Source organism: Perissodus microlepis, chromosome 7, assembly GCF_051167445.1.
Source record: "Perissodus microlepis isolate ML-2025 ecotype Zambia chromosome 7, ASM5116744v1, whole genome shotgun sequence".
In the NCBI taxonomy this organism is placed as follows: domain Eukaryota; kingdom Metazoa; phylum Chordata; class Actinopteri; order Cichliformes; family Cichlidae; genus Perissodus; species Perissodus microlepis.
The window spans coordinates 2977948-3000000 of NC_140467.1; the positions used below are offsets into that span (position 1 = coordinate 2977948).

At 38.6% G+C, this 22053-nt stretch overlaps 2 protein-coding genes across 2 annotated transcripts in view; one reads left to right on the forward strand and one right to left on the reverse strand.

Annotated features, from left to right (window-relative positions):
* The first annotated feature begins 2430 nt into the window (after window positions 1–2430).
* On the forward strand, window positions 2431–18611 carry cracr2aa (calcium release activated channel regulator 2Aa). The gene is made up of 18 exons (XM_084932809.1): window positions 2431–2597; window positions 4954–5349; window positions 6805–6916; window positions 6994–7174; window positions 9252–9398; window positions 9647–9737; window positions 9845–9940; window positions 10953–11140; window positions 11625–11696; window positions 12738–12783; window positions 12941–13020; window positions 13133–13478; window positions 13604–13736; window positions 14007–14088; window positions 14343–14457; window positions 14654–14755; window positions 15416–15492; window positions 17258–18611. Exons 2-18 carry the CDS (start codon window positions 5140–5142, stop codon window positions 17343–17345), a joined length of 2166 nt encoding a protein of 721 aa, XP_084788935.1. The 5' UTR covers window positions 2431–2597; window positions 4954–5139; the 3' UTR covers window positions 17346–18611.
* LOC146382290 (protein arginine N-methyltransferase 8-B) overlaps window positions 18518–22053 on the reverse strand; it is a 32185-nt gene continuing 28649 nt past the window's right edge. Inside the window, exon 10 of the mRNA XM_084932810.1 lies at window positions 18518–21649. Within this exon, the coding sequence (XP_084788936.1) occupies window positions 21566–21649 (84 nt within the window). The 3' untranslated portion in view covers window positions 18518–21565. The remainder of the gene's footprint in view (window positions 21650–22053) is intronic.

The following is a 22053-nucleotide window of genomic DNA, read 5'->3' on the forward strand; positions in this document are numbered from 1 at the left end:
CTTCCCCCCCTTCTCACCGTCTCTTCTCCCCTTTGGTTTTCTTTCTCTCCCTCTCTTTCTTTCATTCTTTCTCCCTGTCCTATCCCCCAGTCACGTCTGTCCCGTTTGTATCAACCGAAAATAAAATAAATACATAATTATAATAAAGGTCAATCAAATGGACCAATATGGCAAGGCCATGATGATCCACTTGGTAAAATAAATCCGCTTGGCATCTTTCTTGGCCTTAAGACAACAATTCTGATGGCTAAAGATCCAAACGGGACACACAAGAAAAAAAAAAAACACCGTCTGCTCTTACATTCCCGCACATTTTACCCTCTTTCTTGAGGGATCCAAATTTTATTTTCTCATACCCTGTCCCACCTGCAAATTAGGGGCATAATACTATAAATAAGACTTTGCCAGTGTGGTTATTTATCACAACTGATCAAGATGGCAAAAGATTATCTGCTGTGAGGGCCATCCAATTCATTTTGGAAGAGAGAGGGGCTTCGGATGATGATGTTGACAAAGAGGTTTCAGAATATTTCACATTTCTGAAAATTCAGAGTCTGACAGTGACTTTGAAGAAGAGGACGAGGTTGAGCATCATTTAGTAACAAAACGAAGACGAGTACCCCATCAGCAGCCAGCTCCAGGACCAGAACAAGCCCACCAGACAGCAGGTGAAGAAATATGGATGTCAATAAATGGTGAAATTGAATGGTCTTCTTGCCCAAGAAATGAGCCACCCTGCAGAGCTGTTACTGTGATAAGTCAGGGCCAACACGGCTGACAGTTACTCATGTGCAGGACATCAAGTCTTCATTTGAGCTTTTCATCCCAGATTCCATCCAGAAAATTATTCTGGATTGCAGTGATCTAGAAGGAAGGTGTGTTTTTGGAGAGAGGTGGAAGGAGATGGACCAAATTCATCTAAGAACCCCAAAGGCCTACTTTGGGGTTCTTATCCTTGCAGGAGTTTTCAGGTCCAAAGGGGAATCCACAGAATCCCTGTGGGATGCAGAAACCGGCACGAACCTTTCCGTGCATCAATGTCTCTGGAAAACTTCCACAAAATTTCCAGGATTATCCGTTTTGATAACCGAGACGACAGACCAGCTCGACGGCAGAGAGACAAGCAAGCTGCCATCAGGACAGTGTGGGATAAGTGTGTGCACCACCTCCCCCTGTTTTACAACCCTGGGCCTAATGTCACCATTGATGAGCAGCTGATCCCATTTAGTTGTGAAACATATTGCTTCACGTGTAAATGTGTTGTGTCTTATAACATTTTATAAAAAAAAACAAAAAAAAAACGAGAAGCACATTAATTCATAAATGTGATCTAACAAAGGTAAAGGGAAAAAAATAACTATGTTTGCTGTTCATATGGCTTGTAATTGGGATGAAGTAAACATCTGTTTAGTAATTTAACATAAAATTGTTTGATAGTGTTAATTTGGAAAGCCAAAAACTCTAGCGGGTCCACCAGACCCATGAACACTGGCTGAGTAACAAAAATATGAACACCACACAAGGGTTAAAAGGAAAATACAGATTAAATCGCCCAATGACATGACAATCACCTGGCTATTTCTGCTGCCGAATCAGTACGTGCATGGTATTTTCACATATGTAACAGTTAATTACGTTTGCAGGAGGGGCAGGTCAGGAGCAGAGGTTCTGGCTGTCCGAATCTGGCTTTGGGAACATGGAATATCACCTGTAGCTCAGTTAACCCTGAGCTAGTGCTTGAGGTTGACAGTATATATAGGTAAGGTTAACCTCAATGTACAGCTTGGGCTCTGAAACAGAGAGAGGCCAGACTGTCACTCTGGAGTTAGCACGGCTATCTGGCTAGCTTCATTCAGGTGATTTTCAGTGAAAAATATGTTGAGGCTCAAGACCTTGAGTTTCAGAGTACAAACAGGCCTATTTCTTTTTTTTTTTTTTTTTTTACATAAATTGGCCAATATAGTGTCCCTAGCCTAGTCTAGTTAAACTCGCCCAATATAAATAGAATCATGATTTTGTTTAGTTTATAATTTTGTCTTTGATAATTTTCCAATTAAAGTCCTTCATCAGTGTCTACCATAAACAAAAATGTGAATACCACTCACACAATACGATGGATCTTGTGTACACATAAGGATTCATTACACGTAAAACTTGTAACACAACCTGTAAAACAACGACACGACCTCTCTTTTGTGTCTTAAAACAAGCAGCGACTGCAGGGCACATTCTCTTACGAATTTGGGTTATTTCCTCATACTTTACAAAGTTAGTGTAGTATAAGGAAATACTACCAAGAAAGATAACACATCTTACAAGATGTATAAGTTTCCTCGCGGCTGACGGTGGTTCCTGAGTGGCCGCTTACCGCGTGTGGACTTCCTTGTTACCGTTGCTACGGTTACCAGTGATGACTTGGCTGAAGTCCCTCCCTCCGAGTTTGCCCCGTCAGTGCTGCTCACTCAAGTTCCTTTACACACACACCCAACCACACAAGGGAGTTTATAGTAAACAGTGAACTTCATATGAAGCGGATGAGGCTGATACAGCGCAAGATATTTATTTTCTTCTACTTGAATTCTACTTTTTAGTCACGGGTACGTACTTTACCCATTCCCCGCTAAATACTTAGTAACAGGTTGCACATTGTCGTTGCTGCTAGCCAAACGTTACAACTGTATGTTTTCGGGAAGACTTTTTAATATGTTCATGCAGTACGTTTGTTTGCACTGTTGTTATTGCAGTGCTTTTATATTGAGAAGATTTCAGTTGCCGCAGGAAGTTTTACAACATCGGAAATGAAGTAAACATTACGTTTTAACTTGTCAAGCCACACGTGAACTGAAACCTGAGCTATTCTTTTCTCTTAGCTTTGTCTCGTTTATCACAAGCGTTGTCCCCGCTTTCTTTTCGCTATATTTACAATGTGCATGTGACGATTAATTTGACTGCTTGACAGGTGTAACTGGTATTTATTTAACAAATTGAAGTTGGACATACTCCACCCTGTGGCGGAAAATCGACGGTTGTTATATTTAGATGCCGTTGACTTTTTAGGAAGTTGAGTGAATATTTTTGTTTGGCAGCCTGTAATACGTGAAATATTCTGCCGACACATGCAGCGATATAAAAACATTGGACGACTTGGCAGAAGACAGGAGGTTATGACCCGCTGAACTTAAATAAAAACAGGCTCAGTCATTAGTTTTAAGCTGTGCATTAAAATGTATTTTCTGTAAATACAGGTTCAAAATACAAGTGTGACACTTAATCAGTTTTTATAAGAGGTAGAAAGCAGAGGACAGTTTACATGTTGTGAAATATTCTGACGATGTGTTGCAAAAAAGTCCACTTTTTTTTTTTTGTCAACTTGTTAAAAATTTTCTCAAGAGGATTATTATTAGACTTTATATTTAATTGTAGTTGTCATGAACAGGTCTGAGAAATGGCACCTCAGTTTTGCCAGTTATTGATCTGTGACAGGCTAGTTGAAAGAATGGAAAATAAAGGTTATGACTGTTGTGTTTAGTTGGAGACCAACAACTTAAATTGTCTCAGTGTAGCCCTGACCACAATGTTTGCTTAAATGTTGCTAACTGCTGTAGCTCTAACAGCTGTTACATGCCAACCCCAGAGACAGATAAGGCAGCTATGCAAAGCAGGTACCTTTTATGTCTTTAAACACTGGATTATAGGAAAAGGACAGTTTTCTGGCAGTGAAAACAAGGATCCAGGCATTACTTAGGTAGGTTTTTTTAAAAAAAAAAAAAGTATTTATTTGTTTTCTCTAAAAGTATTGACAACATTTCCAAGTTTTAACACAGGAGGCAGTAACCTTGTGTGCTTATGTGGTTAAAGGCTGGAACGATTATAGACAATATTATTGTTGATATTATGAGCCTGAGGAAAAAAGCACTACATCACCCTCTCGAAACAGCAATTCACCTTAGTTCCCTTTCTTGTTTCCTCTGAAATCCTTAATCATTGTCTTTTGCATAGACCTCATGAGGCTTGACATGCTAAATGTTACACAATTGTAGCATATTAAACAATAGCTAATATTGCTTACCAGTTTATGCAACCATTGAGATGGCTGAACACCAAATGCTGTAATAGATAAATGTAAAAAGTTAAATCTGTGGTAAAATGTTTACTTTATCGTCAAGGTTTGCCAAACCAGTTTAGATTAAATATAATACAGACATTTTTAAGTCAACTTTATGAGCAAAGCAAATATGAATCATTTGACTTGCCCTTAAGTTTGAAGGTCCTTCCATGTGGGTTTGCCAGTGTGTGTCTGAACCTGCTTTCTCATCTGTTCTTTTACCTGCCTACATGCATGTCAGATTTTTCCTCTGTTTGTTCCACATGTCTGCATTTGCGTAGGTCATCACACACAGCTTCAGAAGCTGCTGTTTATAAATCGATTGAGCAAAGTCACGGTGCACAAGTTGAAGGCAGTCTTCCAAACCAATGCACACAGAACTGTTGTCTGCATAAAACCCACCAGTAATAGAGTAATCAGTCAATATTTCCTGGCAAAGACCACCCTCGTCATACCACAAGTTTCAGCTGCAGTTTTGGGTTTACTTGTCAGATGACATTACTTTCAGCAGCAGCCGTCATCCCTGAATGTAAAGAGAAGAGCAGCAGTAGTTTTAGGTGTGCAGCTAGTACTATGTTAGTCAAAAACAGAATCAGGATTTGTAGCAGAAAGAGAGAAAGGAACTACACATTTTAAATGAGTGATTCTTGTCTGTTATACGATTGTAACCAATTAATATTAGTTTAATTAGATGTATCAAACAAAACTCCCTTTTATAGACTTCATGTTTTTATGCAAATCTCTAATTTCTATACAATTTTATGTACTTTTGCATATAGAACAACAAAAAAAGATATATTTAATGGGAAAGCAGTCATAACTGAACACTCTTTTTGTCTCTCTCATAGGTTTGATCTGGTAATTAAAGAGGTGGTTGCTAAGAGATGACAGTCGGTGACATTGGTGAAAGCCTCAGATGTTCAGCAGACTGAAGCTCCACTCGTTTGGGATCTTTTTCCTGCACGCCTCAGTCTGTACCTGGCTCATATGAAGGACGTGGCAAACGATCTTCTATCAACAAACTCATAGTTACCATGGCAGCTTTTACTGCTCCATTAGCCAACACCAGTGCCATGAACTCCATGTTGGCCCATACCGCCTGGCAAAGCCAAGAAAGCAATGATGAGGCAAGTACGAGTGGGAACGGGAACGTTGGACAGAACACTATTCTGGAGAAAACCCACGAGTTCTTCCAGATGTGCGACATCGAGAACAAGGGTTTCATCACCCGACGGGACATGCAGGTGAGGCTTCTGGTTTAAGGATGACTGATAAAGTTCTGCTATCTTTAAACTAGTGTTATAATCTGTTTTAACATTACTAAAAATAATTTATTTCATAGTAGCCAGCAGAAGAATTAGAAAACATAATTACTACCAACTTTAATTTAATTAATTCCTAATCAGTTAAGTTTTTGCACTGTTTCAATCATTATTCTAAAACCACAGTTTACACATCACATTTTTATTGTGTTTAAAGATAACAGGTCATCATTTATCCAGAATAATATGCAGGGATGTGTCTGCGCACTCATTAATGATGCTGAACAGGACACGGATACGACATGCACACCCTTTTCAAAGCGACATAATAGACACTCAGAGACAGAGAGCCATGCGGAAGCTTTGTCATGCAGCTCCTCCACTCACATTATTGTGCAGATTCATTTGTCCCTCAGATATTCATCCAGGCCACGGCTTACACTTTGATGAAGCACTTCTAGGCTCTTGCTCTGAGGAGGACAAACACGTAGAAGATAAGCTTTGATCTGCGGTTTATGATAATGGTTTCTAATTTAGCTAGTAATGATGACGGCAGTCCAGTCCTCAAAATTATTTATATGAACATCTGCACTGACTGCTCTCTACTTAAAGGCAATACCTTGTCGTGTTACAGGGTTTATTTTCACACTTTGCTTTCAGCTGACAACGACTGTGACGATATAACGGCTAAATAAACAGTGTCGCTTAAGTTTATTTTCACTGTTGACATTGTAATTTCAGTGGCTGAGTCATTTTCACTTGGCTTCACAGCTTAAAATACATTTCCCACCACGATCACGAAGGGGATGGCTTTACAGTTGAACTGTTTGCCCACATAAGGGATATGTTCTTCAGATAACACTTCACAGGAACAGCTGATAGTTGTAGAAAGATGGTATCATTTCTGTGTCCCTGCCCTAGATTTTAAGGGTGAGCATCAGTCAACATTTGCAACAGTGTAAACATCACATAAACTCAAATTGCTTGCAGAGGTGTGGTTGTGTTGGCTTTTGTTAAAGAAAAGAAGTTGCTGTCATGTGCAGTTCTTTAGGAGACTCTCTCTTTCCCACGTTCCTTTGGATTAACCTTTTAAAGCCTTAAATTCTTAAAGATTATGAGAGATTGATAGTCTTGCATCACCATCATTTCCAGTGGAGATGCCAATGGTCACAAACTGAAGGCTGTAGCTACACGAGAAAGATTGTTTCACTGCACTAGTGTGAAACAGTGTTTTGCTAAACAAGATATATCTGTTAAAGAAGCTCTAGAGCTTATTTGGTTCAATTTAGAATCACCAGGAATAAAAGGAAAATAACCTGACTGTTCCTTAGCTCACAATTTCCACTGCGCACGACTCTCCTTATAAAACTCTACTGTAAAGTTTCAGTACTAATAATGTCCTTGAATATCTGCTGTATTTTCTGTCTTGATTAACAGCGGCTGAACAGTGAGCTTCCTCTAAGTGCGGAGGAGTTGGAGAATGTATTTGATACCCTTGATTCTGATAACAACGGATACCTCACCCTAGAAGAGTTCTCCTCCGGCTTTAGTACGTTTTCTCTCTGATTCATGTTCAAATAGCATCACACTTCTTATTAATCATCTAAGCTCTTGATCTTTTTTTAGGTTCCTTTTTGTTTGGTAATACCATTGCTGAAGAGGAAGTCATGGGGGAGAAGAACAGCTTGCCAGAGGTCCTGTACCAGACACACACAGAAGAGGGCCTGGCAAAAGCAGAAGAGGATGAGGAGGAAAAACACTTTTGCATGCTTATGGAGAGCCTTGGAGCCAACAATGTCTTTGAAGAGTGAGTACCGTATGAGTGTCTTTGCACACCTTTGTGCATTTTGTACATTAAATTTGAAATGAAAACCTATTTAAAGCCTGACACTTTAATCAGCATGAGAAAAACTTTGTTTCCACTTATAAGCAAACCTCTTGCCTCTTGGTAGAGTATGTCTGCTTAAAATTTCAAGTCATTTTTATATGATTACATTAAAAACATAGTAATTTAGTGTTACGCCTTAGGATTTTCAAAGAAACTTGATTTCCTCAAAATCTTTATACTTAAAACTGCCTTAACAAACCTCATTAATGTAAGCTTTCATGTTTTTTCCTCTTTTATGACTGCTTCTTTGTAACTGCTGTTGAGGTCTGTTTAGAGTTTTCTTTGTTAGCATGAAAGCTATGTAGTGACAGACTCTTACGAAATGCATGACTAGACTAACCTTTAACAAGCAACTCTAACTCAATAAAAGCAAACAGTAGTGGAGGTGGATGCCAGACTTACACATCCTGTTGGCTTCCACCTACCTGGTTAGAGGTGAACAATGACATTTTAGTTCAGATGAATTTGTGCAGCACTAACTGATATTGATTTTGGGCAGACCTGGAGAATAAATATTTCAAAATGTTTCTGACTTTCTTAGTCTAATAACTTAAAGTCATGTTGATAAGCTGTTGTTATTCTGTTCCATAGTAGGAATAGAATGTAACAGGTTATAGATGTTCCAGAAATCAACACTTGTTGCTTTTATTTAATATATTTTTCATTTTGTGTGATGTACTGGGATATTTATAATTACAGCTTTTTGTATTTATTAGAGCTGTTGTTATATTTTCCATATTTTGTAATATATTTGCAATATATAATAAATTGTATTATTTAATTTAGTTTGGTTAGTTGCTATTATTACTGTGTTGGAGAAACTGTGACCACATAATATCACTGGGATGAATAAAGTGATTCTGATTACAGCCGCTTAGGAGGGCATTAGGGGCTCCACCTGCATTGACCTAAAGCTGTTTGGTCTTTGACCAATATTTAGCAATTTCAGGGTCTGAAGGTGTGAAAGACTTTCAGGATGGAGAACCTTCACACAGCAGCTTGTGACTTTCAGTATTAGTGTCCCATTTCAAGTCAAATGCTATAATTTTGCACCAACTACATGATATCTACCTTAAAGTCATTGTTTGTTTGTTTTTTAGCACCCAGATAAAATAAACTGAAAATAGAGTTAGGCGATCTAAAATAAAATACAGCAAATTTTATAGAAAGATAAACTAAATGAGGGAAATAGAGATGAACTAACAGTATAAATGTGGCATGTAGTCGTTGCCAGGGAACAGAGGGGAACGAGTGTGCATATGGTACTACAGGGTCAGTTGTCAGAAGACAATAGGCCGTACCAGGTTGTATGAAGACCAAATCAGAAGCAAAGGACCTGCTCAGAGCTGATTAGTAAAAATCTGTGAGGAGAGGTTACTATAGCGACTCCTGCCAGTGGCGGTGGTTGGGGGTGACATACACTTCTGTGTACCTCAGGGTCAGACACAGAGAGCTCGCCAAACAGAATTTAAGCTCTGAAGCAAATGCTTTCCAAGCAAAAATCAAAAGTTGTATCGTAAGAATTCCTTCACTGTGAACAGCTGCAACTTCTCGTCTAGAAAATACTAAATTTTCATGTTTGTAGAGTTTATTATATGGACGAGGTGACAGTGTAAAAACAACCTCTGACTCTGATTTTCAGACTTAATGCTATTTCTGTTTTCTTAATGCATTGGTTGTAAACATTGAAGCACATAAAAAAACATTTAAACCAGCATGAAGAGCGTTATAGTTAGATTAATTATCGATTTCTCAAGGTTAAACATAAAATATCCTTTTAAAAATTATGTGATACCGGAGGAGCTGCTTTTATTCATTGTTATTGTCATGTGCTGTTGCTGTGGTAAAATCTCTAACATTCCCCACCGCATTACTTCTATTTTTCTTCCAAATAACGGTACTTTTTTCCACATGAACCCTTGTGACAAAGACATCTGATATCAGTAAATTAATTGGCTTAGCCGCTGCAATTATCTGCTTAATTTTGTCCCATCAGTCCTGCTGAAGTGCGCAGTCTTTGGGCCCAGCTGCACCGGGATGAACCACACCTTTTATCCAATTTCGAGGACTTCCTAGGTAGAGTGACATCCCAGATCCGAGAGGCCAACCAGGAGAAGAGGGAGATGGAGAGTGCTCTCAAAAGGTCAGAAAACATTCATGTATATTTGATGCAGTCGTCATGAAAGGTTGAAATATTATTGGAGGTTTTTCAGATTTGAATGACTCACAGTGCTGCGACAAAGCTCCTTAATCACTGTGTAAATCATTTACAGAAGCTTTTTCTCTCTAGTGCATTATTATTTTAGTGATCAATTTTATAGATCTGTTATGTCAACAGGGTTATTTATATACATTGCACAATATTATATCTAACTATTATATCTAAATCAGGAAAGCAGCAACACATGATAATGAGATCCAGCGACTATACGAGGAGATGGAGCAGCAAATAAAAAGTGAAAAGGAGAGAATTGTGCTGCAGGTACAAAGCAATCACTGGTGTTTTCTGTTAGAGTCGACTTACCTTTGCTCTGTCAGATGTTTTGCATTTTAATCTGACTTTTCAACTTTGTTCTTTGTCCACTGAAGGACTATGAGCGGTTTCTGTCTCGCAGTCAGGACCTGGAGCTGCAGCTGTCCCGTAAGGAGAAGGAGCTGGAACAACTCTTCCAGAAACAGAAAAGAGTGAGCTGAATTTAGCAGAATGATTTCCTCCACTGTCCCACGCTGGAGTATTTAGATGAAATCTAATAGAGAGAAAATAAATTACAGATGAAACTCTTTAACCCAAGTGAGGTAAATTCAGTTGTTAAAACATGTGAGACACGACAGATAACAGAATGGAGTCATAAAGTAATTCACTCTTGACCATAAATGCTAGACAGATAGTAGCAGGTTATATCACACCTTTATGCTTTTATGATTAATTACCAAGCTGAAAATTAGTTCTGGTCATGCTGGTTTGCTGTTTATGCAGAACAATCAACCACACATCATAATGGCTGCTAAAGCATCCAGTCTGATAATGCTGATTATTCTCTTTTACTGGTTTATGTACCAAATGCACTCCAGACCACAAGTGTTTGGGCAGTTTCACATGGCTCTGTCAGCAGCACCAACATTTTAAAACGAAGGCATGAATAATGCAGTAGGAAAATAACTCAACACAGTGTCCAAAAGTTACAACGCGGAAAACCCAATTTTATTTTTTTCTTTGTGCATCTTTGTGGCATTTTGACACCTGTGGGATTGTTATTCTCCACAGACTTTGAGCCTCTAGTTGAAACGGCACACTGCTTTATCCTGTTACCTGAATCATAACTGGAAAAATGCCTAAAGTATACAGGAGCATCCCGCACGCTCACATTCAGACAACTCCTTTAAAGCGTATTAGACAACGTCACATTACTAACAAGGACAAGAATCCTAAACAGCAGGGTTAAGAGGCTGTATAATCATGACTGGCTAATTTAATCTGATCTTAATGCAGTAACATATCTGATGTTACTGTATCCTAGCTTCATGCTGTCTGCTAACATTCCTCATATTAATAGAAGTTAAAGTTGCATCAGGCATTTATGAGTATTCATGAAATGCTGTCGTATTTAAAGAGACAGTGTAACCAGTTATATTTATCTATCTTATCAGAGGTGTCTTCTTTTCCTTTTTTCTTTTTTCGCTACCCACCTACCTCCAGTTGGAGAGTCAGTGCCAGGAACTACACAGTGAGCAGCATGTGACCAAGGTGGAGAATGTGAAGTTAAAGCAGACAAATGATGAGTTGGCACAGGAGCTGGAACACACCTCCCAGGAGCTGATGTTGGCACAGGAGCAGCTGAGTTTACTGCAAGAGCAGTCCACACGACTACATGAAGAAAAAGAGATGTAAGCGATGACTGATCTCGGTTTATCTGATGTTTTGGTACCTCGAGCTCTTGGTCTCTCAATTTCTTATCTGTTGCTGATTGATTAGGATGCAAAACTTTGATACTGAAGACATAAATATAATTTGTAAAAACAAAGTAATGTCCACCATACTTTTTACTGTCATCATGCAAACCCGACGGTTAATAAGCTATTAAACATCTAAAAATATTTACAAAAGTATATGAACTCATAGAACTCATACTCTTACTCATATTGTAAGTATTTCTGATTTCATTGGCATTTATTCCTATATATTGAATTTTGTATGAACCCACAGTCTGTCAGTTGTGTTTTTTGTTTTTTTTTTATTACTGATGCTGTAAAAACTGTCTCGAAACACTATAAACTTGTTCAAGTCATATGTGAGAAGTGTAAATGCAAAATACAGTATAATGCAATCACAGAGTATTATTAATCACTGATGTCTTGCTGTTTAAAATAGAGAAATATACAGAATAACTGAAGGCCTGCAGAGAGAGCGAGAAAGTCTCCTTAAACAACTGGACCTGCTAAGGTATGGATCAGAATAAAGAAGGTACAGCTGTACATGTCTGCTTTAGAAAGAATAGGAGTGTACAGAAACATGACATGAGTTTTGGGTGTTTTGTCTCTATTTCTTTCCCACTGATGAGCTCCAAAGCCAATTTTGACAACCGAAACAAGTTATCCCAAAAAGAAATTTCTTTCTGTTTTCATGTGAGATTTGTTGTTTAACTAAATCAGAACAGCACTGAGGAGCAAACATCTTGGCAATTCATCTTTTACAAGTGTACCAGTCCCATCACAAAGAAAGACTGATTAGTTTCTCAGCCTCAAAGCCTTTTCAGAAGATGAGTTTTTGATCATTTAAGGCTGCTTTTGAAAGAAATGTTGCTTTACAGTAAATGACAGCGATTCCTATCCGATTATCCAAAGGCTTTTTTCTGTATCAGCTCCAGACCGCGTGTTTGGACGGTTTCACATCTCTGTCTGCAGCACCAACAATTTGAAATGAATGAATGAATAATGCATCGAGAAAATAACTCAACACAGTGTCCAAAAACTGAATGGGACAAACCCTTTTTTTGTATTGTACTTTTACGTCCAGCATGATTGTTATCCTGCACAGACAGTGGGCTTCCATATGAAATGACACACTGTTTTATCCCGTTATCTGGATCACTGGAAAGTATGCAGGAGCATTCTGCATGCTCACATTCAGCCAGTTCCTTTAAAACGTATTAGACAACATTTCTGTATCGAGCATTACAAGAATCCTAATCATCAGGGCGAAGATGTGGCATAATGATGACCGGCCAATTTAATCTGACCGAGTTGCGTTACACTTGCTGTGGACCAAAACGGCAGCAGTCACAACAACAACGACACTTGGGCTGAAGTGTCTGAACTGAATCTAGCAGGGAAAAGTTTCTGCTGATGATTTAAGTATAAAGAAGGTTTTTCAAAAAGATTTAATTTGAAGAACAAAGAAATTGCGCCTTGTATATATTTGAATGTTTGAACCACTTTGACTGAAGTTCTCAGTCTTTATTTTTTATCCCTTCTTTCTTTTCAGGGAGATGAACAAACATTTACGAGATGAAAGGGACATTTGCTATCAGGTGTGTTTCGTGTGTGAATTTCATTCCCTTGATTATTTAAATTTACCCTCTCAGTTCATTTTATTTTTGTCCTTTTTAAAAAGATTGCAAATACAGTATATATATAAAAATATCAGACTCTCGTGTCATATTGCAAATAAACACTGTGACTCTGCAGAAACCAAAGAATTCTAAAACATCGGGTTTGAAGCCTTTAATTGGTGTCGGGAAACGCATAAATACAGATGTCTTCAAAAGGTAACAAATGTCATTACCTTGAATGGAAGGCAAGCCAAAGCTTATACAGCCTTGGCTATTTATTTTATGTATTAATGTTTATTGTATGTGCAATGTTACTTTCTATCTGCAGTGAGGATGAGGAGGAACTAACCTCCAGCTCTATGAGGCACCGCTTAGTCAATGGGTCATGCCAGCCGTTTTGTGCAGCACAAGCAAGAGGCCAAGGACATCTCCAGAGAATCATTTCAATTGAGGAGGACCACCTCCCCTCCTTCCTGTATGACTGTCAAGTCCAAACCCCACTTCAAGAATGCAATGAAGGAAAGAAGGTCTCAGATAATGAAGACAATATAGACTTGGTGATCAGTGATATTCATCCTCGCATGTCTTCAGCCTCGCACCAACAAAGCATGGAGAAAATGGAAACCCCCTCGTCTCCGAGAGGCCAGCCTGTTGGCAAAGAGAACAGCATGAATGTAAGCTTCGTCACGCTGTTGTAGCGTCAACTTTCTCACACATGCAATATGCGAGCCTTTGCTGACTGGCAATAGCGAGTTCTCATATTCTTTAGGTCTTATTCCTGTTCATCCTGTTTCTTTAGGAGGAAGTTAGCACTTTAGCACCTGAACGCCTCTTCAAGATCGTCCTGGTAGGAAATTCTAGTGTTGGAAAGACCTGCCTCCTCCGACGATTTTGTGATGACGCCTTCCACCCTGGCACCTCCGCCACTGTGGGTACGTATTTTATAGTGTAAACAGACATTAGCTGGTTTAAGAAAAGCATTCGAAGCTCTGTGGTTGACCTCGAGCTTTGTATGCGTTTGCCTGCACAGCACTAAATGTGACAGTTGGTTATGACAGTTTTTTTCTCCTCAGGGTGCAGTGCTGTCAGCAATGAACGTTCAATCCAGGGCTGAAATAGCCTTAAACACGATCAAACTGTAAAGTATAATAACCTTTGGCGTTATATGCTTATGATGTCATTTGTTTTGTCTGAATGTGCAGGTATAGACTACAGTGTAAAAACAATAACTGTGGATAACAGCCAGGTGGCGCTGCAGCTGTGGGATACAGCAGGACAGGAGAGGTGAGCTTTTCAGACACTGTCAGGTGTGGAATTTGGCTGAGATCTTTAAACTTTCTAATCAGTTCTTATTTTTTTCTCTAATGTGATCAAATGTTCTTAACTAACAGAAGAGCAATGATCAAACAAAATGTTTTTTTCTTATGTGGTGACAAAACATTCGCATATTTTTACCTGAGTAAAGAGGCAGAAAAAGCACTTTTCCATTATGTAAGCTGTACCCATAAATTTGCTACTTCCTCCTGCTTGTCCTGCAGGTATCGAAGCATCACCAAGCAGTTCTTTCGTAAGGCTGATGGTGTGGTTGTGATGTATGATATCACTACCGAGGAGAGTTTCACAGCTGTAAGACAGTGGCTCACTAGTGTTAAGGTAAGGCAGTACCAGTCACAAAAACACCACAATCCTATTTTTGTGTTTTGCTTTATTTTGCTTACCTGCCATAAAAAACAAACAAACAAATTACATTAAAAAAACAAAAAAACAAGGCATGTATGAACCACTCCCTTTAATCCCAGTGGACACAGATCTGTTTTAGCCTGTGCTCTTTCCTTAACTTGCTTCACAGGAAGGGGCAGGTGAGGACATCCCCGTCATGCTCCTGGGAAACAAAACAGACAAGGAGACTCAAAGAGAAGTTCAGAAAAGTATCGGCGAAAGATTAGCCAAGGTCTGTGTCTGTTGTTTCTGCTAAGCATGAGATTCTGTTTTAGTCACTGTTAGTTTCTGGTCGGTCATACTACAAATGAAAGAAACATGAAGAATAATTAAAAGACAAGAAAAGAATTAAAAGAAGCATGAATTAATAATTAATATTCATAATTTAGTTTTTTTTTTTACCTTCTAATCTCTAGCGAGTGTTGTAGTTTCTATAGTTACTGGACAGACTCTTGTGAACTAATATTGCTATATAAGAAATGTTTCTTTCTTAGTGCTTTTACAATTTTAAGTGTAGGATTTATCGTCTACATTTCTCAAGGTAGCACAGAAGTCATTTTAGAATAGAATAGAAATATCCTATTTTCCCCATGATCGGAAGGTCGGTGGTTCGAATCCACTGAACGGCTACCTTGAGGTACCCCTGAGCAAGGTACCGTCCCTACACACTGCTCCCCGGGCGCCCAATGGGTGCCCACTGCTTCACTGAGTGAATGGGTTAAATGCAGAGAGGAATTTCCCCAAGGGGGTCAATAAAGTACACATTCTTTCTTTTACTGTCCTTCATTGGATCATTGGGGAAATTCATGTGTTCCAGCAGTTTTAGTTTTAGTCAAAAGTTTTAGATTTTCTTGTAAGATTCTTTTAATCTGTCACCTTTTGGCTCTTTTAGGACTGCCAGATGACGTTCTATGAGTGCAGCGCCTGCTCTGGGTACAATGTCGTGGAGTCCATGGTTCATTTAGCCAGGTGAGCAAAAATAATGACATTTCAGCAACATTTTGCCCTGCAGGAAAACTTCAGTTTGGCAAACTGTGGAGTGATTATCAGTGAGACTCTTCCTGCACCAATATACATCTTTATGTATGTTATTTGTGACAATACACTACTTAACAAATTTATTAGACCACCTGTAATAAAAACAAGAAAACAAAAATATATTAGAAACATGTTATTTAATTAAAAAAAAAAAAAAGAATCCACACTTTTATAGCCAAGTTTGAGTTGGCACACTGGACTTCTTACTTATGAGAAGTCAATAATTAATCAAGCTTAATGTTTAATCACTAAAACTTATTTTTCTGCTCATGAAATGGCAAATGGCCTGTGTTTGTATAGCGCTTTACACGTTCAGTGAAGGTAAATAAATAACTGTAATTTGGCATTAAATAAAAATGATAAAGTGCTTTACTGTTTTCTACAGCTTTTTTGTAAAACAGCACATTTTAAAATTATTCAGTAACAACCGTAATTACAATTTGGCATTAAAAATATAATTTCAGTTACACACCTTGAGCATATTACTGGATTAACCATTACAAAAACATAAAACATTTGGTATTTACCACTACTTTTAACTGGTAATTACTGTGGTAAAAACTGTATAAAGACGTAAGTCAAATGTTTGTAACAATAAGAAAGCAGTCATGTAAAATGCCCAAGTGAAAGTAAAAGAGTAACAGTAACCTGTTTTATGAAATTACTGCTAAAAATTAGGATACTGTAGGTTTGTGAATCTAGACAGCATTATGGTGTGAGTGAGGATTATGGTTCTGGTCTTGGACACAAGAAACAAAAGATAACAAAATGGTTACTAGAATATTTTTCGTTCTCTGAAAACGCAGTGAGGTATCTCACCATGCGAAGGGCCCTATGGCATGATCAGTCCCTGAAGCTCCAGTATCATTCGGCCTGTCCAAAGGGAGCCCTGTTCTGCAGGCAGTAGAGTCTAATAAAAGTATGTGATAACACCAGCACTTGTAAGCAGGGCCCACGAGTAGCCATATGTCTGATGGAAAGCACTCACAGTTATACAGGAGGTTTCAGTCCTTGGCACACATACGCCACCAGCCAGCTGCTCCTGGGGAAAATAAAAAATCACGAGTGAGAGCTCAGGACATGGACTGGTTGAACTGGTTACCTTTTTAAACATCCCTAGCGCCTTATCACTATCTAGCAATTTACACAGGAAGATAATGCATGCCGTACACAACAATGAAAAAAAGGTTCCTTCACACCATCTCTCAACGTCAGCACTTACCATTATGAGCCAAACGTGTACTGTAGTTAGTACCCAAGTATTCTGAGTGGTTTCTGTCAGTCCTCACGGGGGGAGTCCATGCACAGTGTCAGCAGCAGCCACAGACCACGAATGTAACACTAGAGCGTCAGAGATACCCACTGCCATGCATTGCATATAGCAGCACTATTAGCACAGGTACTCTGACGTGCTAGTCTGCAATTTTTGCTGTCAAATAAAGTAACTTGTTACGACATCTTAACCACTTGCAAAACAAACCCAAATGAATGCAAGTGGAATTTACATCATGGTTTCACCAGAGGACCCTTCCCATAGTGAGAACAAACTAATCACTGATGACGACAGAGCAGAGTTAATGCATATGCACGTTTGCATTTTCATAGCAAATCCAACTCCAAAGGGCGAAGCGCATCATGATGCACATCAAGGCTCCTGTTACAAATTGCTACATTTTTGTCTCATTATGTCTCGTAGAATTCTGAAAGAGCAAGAAGACCAAGAAAAGGAGAAGACTGTCCATCTCGTCAGTATCCACTCAGAGAAGAAGAGATCCTGCTGCTGACAGATAAACAGTTGACACTTACACAGAAGCACTACCCTTTACGTAGATACACGTTGTAAAAGTGTGATCACATGTGCAAGCGAGAACATACATGTTTACTCTTTGCATTAAAAGTTCTCTGTTATAAATGTGTGATTTGTCAAACTAGTGACAGTTTAAAAATCACTTATTCACGAGGATGAAGTAAAACACGAGTCATAGCTAGTATGTGGATTTCCCTCCGTGGGTCAGATGTAAATATCACTGAACAAATGTTAAGCTAAGTTCACTCTTTTTCAAGTCAAACTAGGACATTTTTAATGAAGGATACTTACTCACAGTTGAATGTAACTCACAAATTTCCAATATTTAATAATCTTCCAAAGGCTTTGTAGTATTCAAATGTGGAGTTTTTGCTTTTAATATATGAATTCAGTGTTTAAATGTTTCGCCTTTACATCTTTTTCAAACATTTCAGGTGGACTTAATAGTGTGAATAACTGTAGCATATGACTCATTGTCAAACAACATTGCATTTAACACTACTTTTGAAAAGCCTTTGGTGTTCAGGTTTAGATCGCTCTTTAAGTTCGTGGTTAGTCTTTGGACCAAGATTAACTGTGGTGTTAAATAACATTTCGGGATATTATGGTTGCTTCACTTGGTGAACTGCAGTTATATCTTTTTAATGAACAAACAAAAAATGTCGTTTAGTATTTGTCCCACAGCTGTTATTGTTGATGTTCTTTTATATTATAGGTGTTGTTATAGCAGTACTGCAAGTTACTAGGCTACCTGTGTATTAACATGAGAACTCATCTCAGCTTTATTTTGAAAGACACACCCTTGTTCCCAAGAGACCAGACAGTTGACAAATATTTATTCAGCTTTTCACTTTACTATGTTTGGTGCCAAGTATTTATGAAAATGATATTCCTGTAACTTGATGTGTAATTTGTAACAATGTGGCTTTGGTAATAAAAAAAAAAAAAAGTACTCTCACTAACAGTGAATCACTACTGCCAGGATCTTGCACATTACTCTAATGTAGACCTACATATGTATATAAAAAATGGAAATGGCGATAACTTAATAATATCTATGTGTACAGTTTATGTGAAAAGCACGGGAGGACTTTGTTTCCTTTCTGGCACCATGAAATAAAAATATATTGTACAGCATCACCTGGTGGATATGTTTGGACATTGCAGTTTATTGAGTTTTCAAACTTACAGTACATGACAAATGTGAAACAATATATTCAACAATAAAAAAGTAATACATGTGCATGCTGATTTAATAGAGTTTTTATAACTTATTCCGTCGCCATGTTTGTGTTTAATAAGTTGGATGTTTGTCCGAATATGTTTTCTTTCTGAATCTAAAGGTGCTCTTTCGATGCAGGTATTATTATAGATAAATAACCTTTAATTTGAATTAACTGTAAGCATAAATGACTCGTGATATTGCTTATTTGTGCCAATAGCTTTGATCCTGTACACACGATGATCCTGTATAAAATGCACACGATCAAAGCAATTATCAAACCGTGTGCTCTCAGAGGGCAACGCTGCAGCTTGATGCTGTGCTTTCTTTTAGTTGGTAATTACATGAGTTTATTATGATGATCTTCATTCACTACCAACATATGCACACATTGTACATTTTGCTTAGAATTTGGTAGTAAGGGTAGGGGTGGGCGATATAAACGATATACAATAGAAACGATATAAATTTGGCCAACGATAGAGATTTTGACTATATCGCTCTATCGCATGTTGATGATGTCATCAAGCTGCGCCTGTTTTGGTCGAAAGCAGCGGCTAAAACCATTATTATCTGCAAATTATGGCGGGCGGCAGTCATAGCAAAGAGATGAAGCACTTTTGAAATATGGGGAAAGCCAAAAACTGCGCTTCCTCCACTTCCGTAACATTGATTCATTAATGTTGAATTCTCTCGCAGCTGTTCTATTCCCATGTTGTTGCAGTATATTAATAACTAACCTCATATTGTGGATGAATAATCTCAGTTGTTCTCCTGACTGAAGTTTGACCCGTGTATAGCATCCTGCTATGCGATTGCATTTGTCCCAAACCACCAGAATCCCTCACGTTAACTTTTATCGAGTGGAAAAAAAGTTGGCGTTCATCCTCCAGCTTCACTGTGCTAATGTTATGCTAACATAGCTGTGTTGCTAGCAATCACGTAGCACATCATTATATACCAGGTAGTCCAACTTCAGTAACCCTACAAACGCCACTGCTGTTTAGTTTTCTGTCTTCATTTATGTTGGAAGTGGTAGCAGAGCTGTACGTTTGAATTAGTTTCAAAAATCTCTCAGTCAGAACATGGTATGAAATGTTTAGGTGTAAACTAGCGAGCTAACTTCCCGTTAACTTCTAACTCCGTTAAATTTAATAAATTCTGTTTTCATGGATGTTAAACTTAATTGTTACACCCGATAAAGCAGCAATGCTGATGATTTAATTAAAGATGAAAGAATTTAGACTGTTTTTAGTGTTCGTTTGACTTTGGGACCTGAAGCGGATGGAGTTTTGGACCCAGATTACTCCGCGAAGCTCCTCACTACGGCAGCCATAATGCTCTGACAATCCATCAAGCAGTGCGGCTTACCAAAGTTGTACTAAAACATTTTTTAACAGATTTCTGCACGCAGAAATCGGTTCGAGGTCAGTAAGCACAACCAGAATTCATACAATTAAAGGATTTTAAGTGTGCCTTATAGTGAGGAAAATATGTTATACAGAAGAAAAGAATATATCGTGATATATATCGTTACCGCACATGCTACAAATTATATCGCGATATGAATTTTAGGCCATATCGCCCAGCCCTAAGTAAGGGCATCTGTGTGTTTTAAGAATGGAGGCTGGATTTGGCAATGTCAAGATCTGTGACGCGTGAGGCGATCCGGAGCACTAATGCGAGGTTTCAGATATGTAAAATATCTGCAGATCTTTACTGAATAAATTCTTCACTGGGTACCTTGGCAATGACTGTAGTAAGAGTACAGGGAAATGAAAAGATCCCCATCAGTACACTGAATCCAGTGTGAATCAAAAGTGTGCAATGCAGGGGGAGCCTGAGATAAAAACCAAAGAACCATATCTTGTGGTCCGTATGTTTGCTAGAAGAAACCTCAGTATCCGTCAGTTTGGTTGAGGCCAAGATATTGGGATATAACTAAAGCAGGTCATCAATATTTTATTGACTCCCTTTGTAATAATTCTTTGTTGTCTGTCTAGGATCCAGCTGCATTATTAACAGTATGAGTTACGCAGGCTTTCCTTTGATTCCTTGACATGAATTATGCTCAGGCATAGACTAAATGGCTTGAGGCTAGATTTGACGAACTGCTTAATCTTAAATCAACAGAATAAGAGTGGCTTGTGTCTACATATGAAACCACTGTAAGAAGCTAAACTCAGCAGTGTGGAACAAAACCAGGTACACTTCGGCACTTGGTCAAGGAATTTAGGATGGGAAAAGTATGTTATTGGCAGGTCAACATCACAGCTCGAACTGACAACACAAAGCACACCGGATGTCCAAACAGTTTAACAGTGTGAACTTTGACACCTTCTATTTTACACGCACTGTAAACCACTACTACACTGACTATGCAAACACATTACCTTTCACATTACACGTTTCTTTGTCCTGGCTGTGGTGTTCAGTCGCTTCTAGTTTTTCTCGCATTGCTAAACTGATACAACAATAAATAAATCATTTTACTGGTAATCATTTGCTACAGTACATGACATTTAAAAAATTAAATGTATTCTCTACTGTAACAGAATGTGGACATTAGAGTAACTCATTACTGTATTTTAAAAATGCCAAATATCGCTCCATAAGGTCCGGGTTAGTGTGGAAAAACAAATACTGAAGAAAACACACAAGTACATCACTCCATCTCACATATACTTACGTCAGTAATTAACATTCATCAAGACTAGAACAGTTTCTTAACACATTTTGTCAGAGTTACATTCAGAATTGCTTAACAGTCAACATCCTGCCTTCATCATACAAGTAGCAACAATATTGATATTGTCAGTGGTGCCAGCTAAACCGGGTCTTTAGCCCGGTCTAATTTCTTCCTCTGTGAGTCTCGGTCCCGCTGTGCATCTGTCTGTGGTCATGAGAGCATCTTTGTCTCCCTCTGGTGCTCAGGAGTTGCACTCAGCGGGGCACCAATGTCCCCGCAGTGAAACTTAACGCATCTTGTAGTCATGGGATATGGCTGCTTCACACAGCTGCCCTTTGAAATCCAGCTCAAAAGTGAAGTCTAAGTCACGCTGCAAGTGAGCAGAGAGACAGAAATAAAAAAATGGTGTTCAGCAATACTTCAGACAACAACTGATCAAATACACAGCAGAAAGAAAGAAAATAACAAGTAAGACAAGAGATGAGATCTCCTTTTTGACCAGAGTGCAGAACATGGTATTACAAAAGCAGAGTGTTTGTGAAGAGAAAGCAGGCGCCGCTTCTCCATCCCGTAGGGGAGGAGAGGACACTGACAAGGTCAACAATAGAATCTGTTGTTGTTTGTTGAAGTCACTGCAGGGCTGCTGCCTGCATGACAGGCAGACAAAACTGAAGAGGAAACAGCCTGCTGTGGGCAGGGGATGACTCATTTACACATCTATCTATCTATCTATCTATCTATCTATCTATCTATCCATCCATCCATCCTAATTTC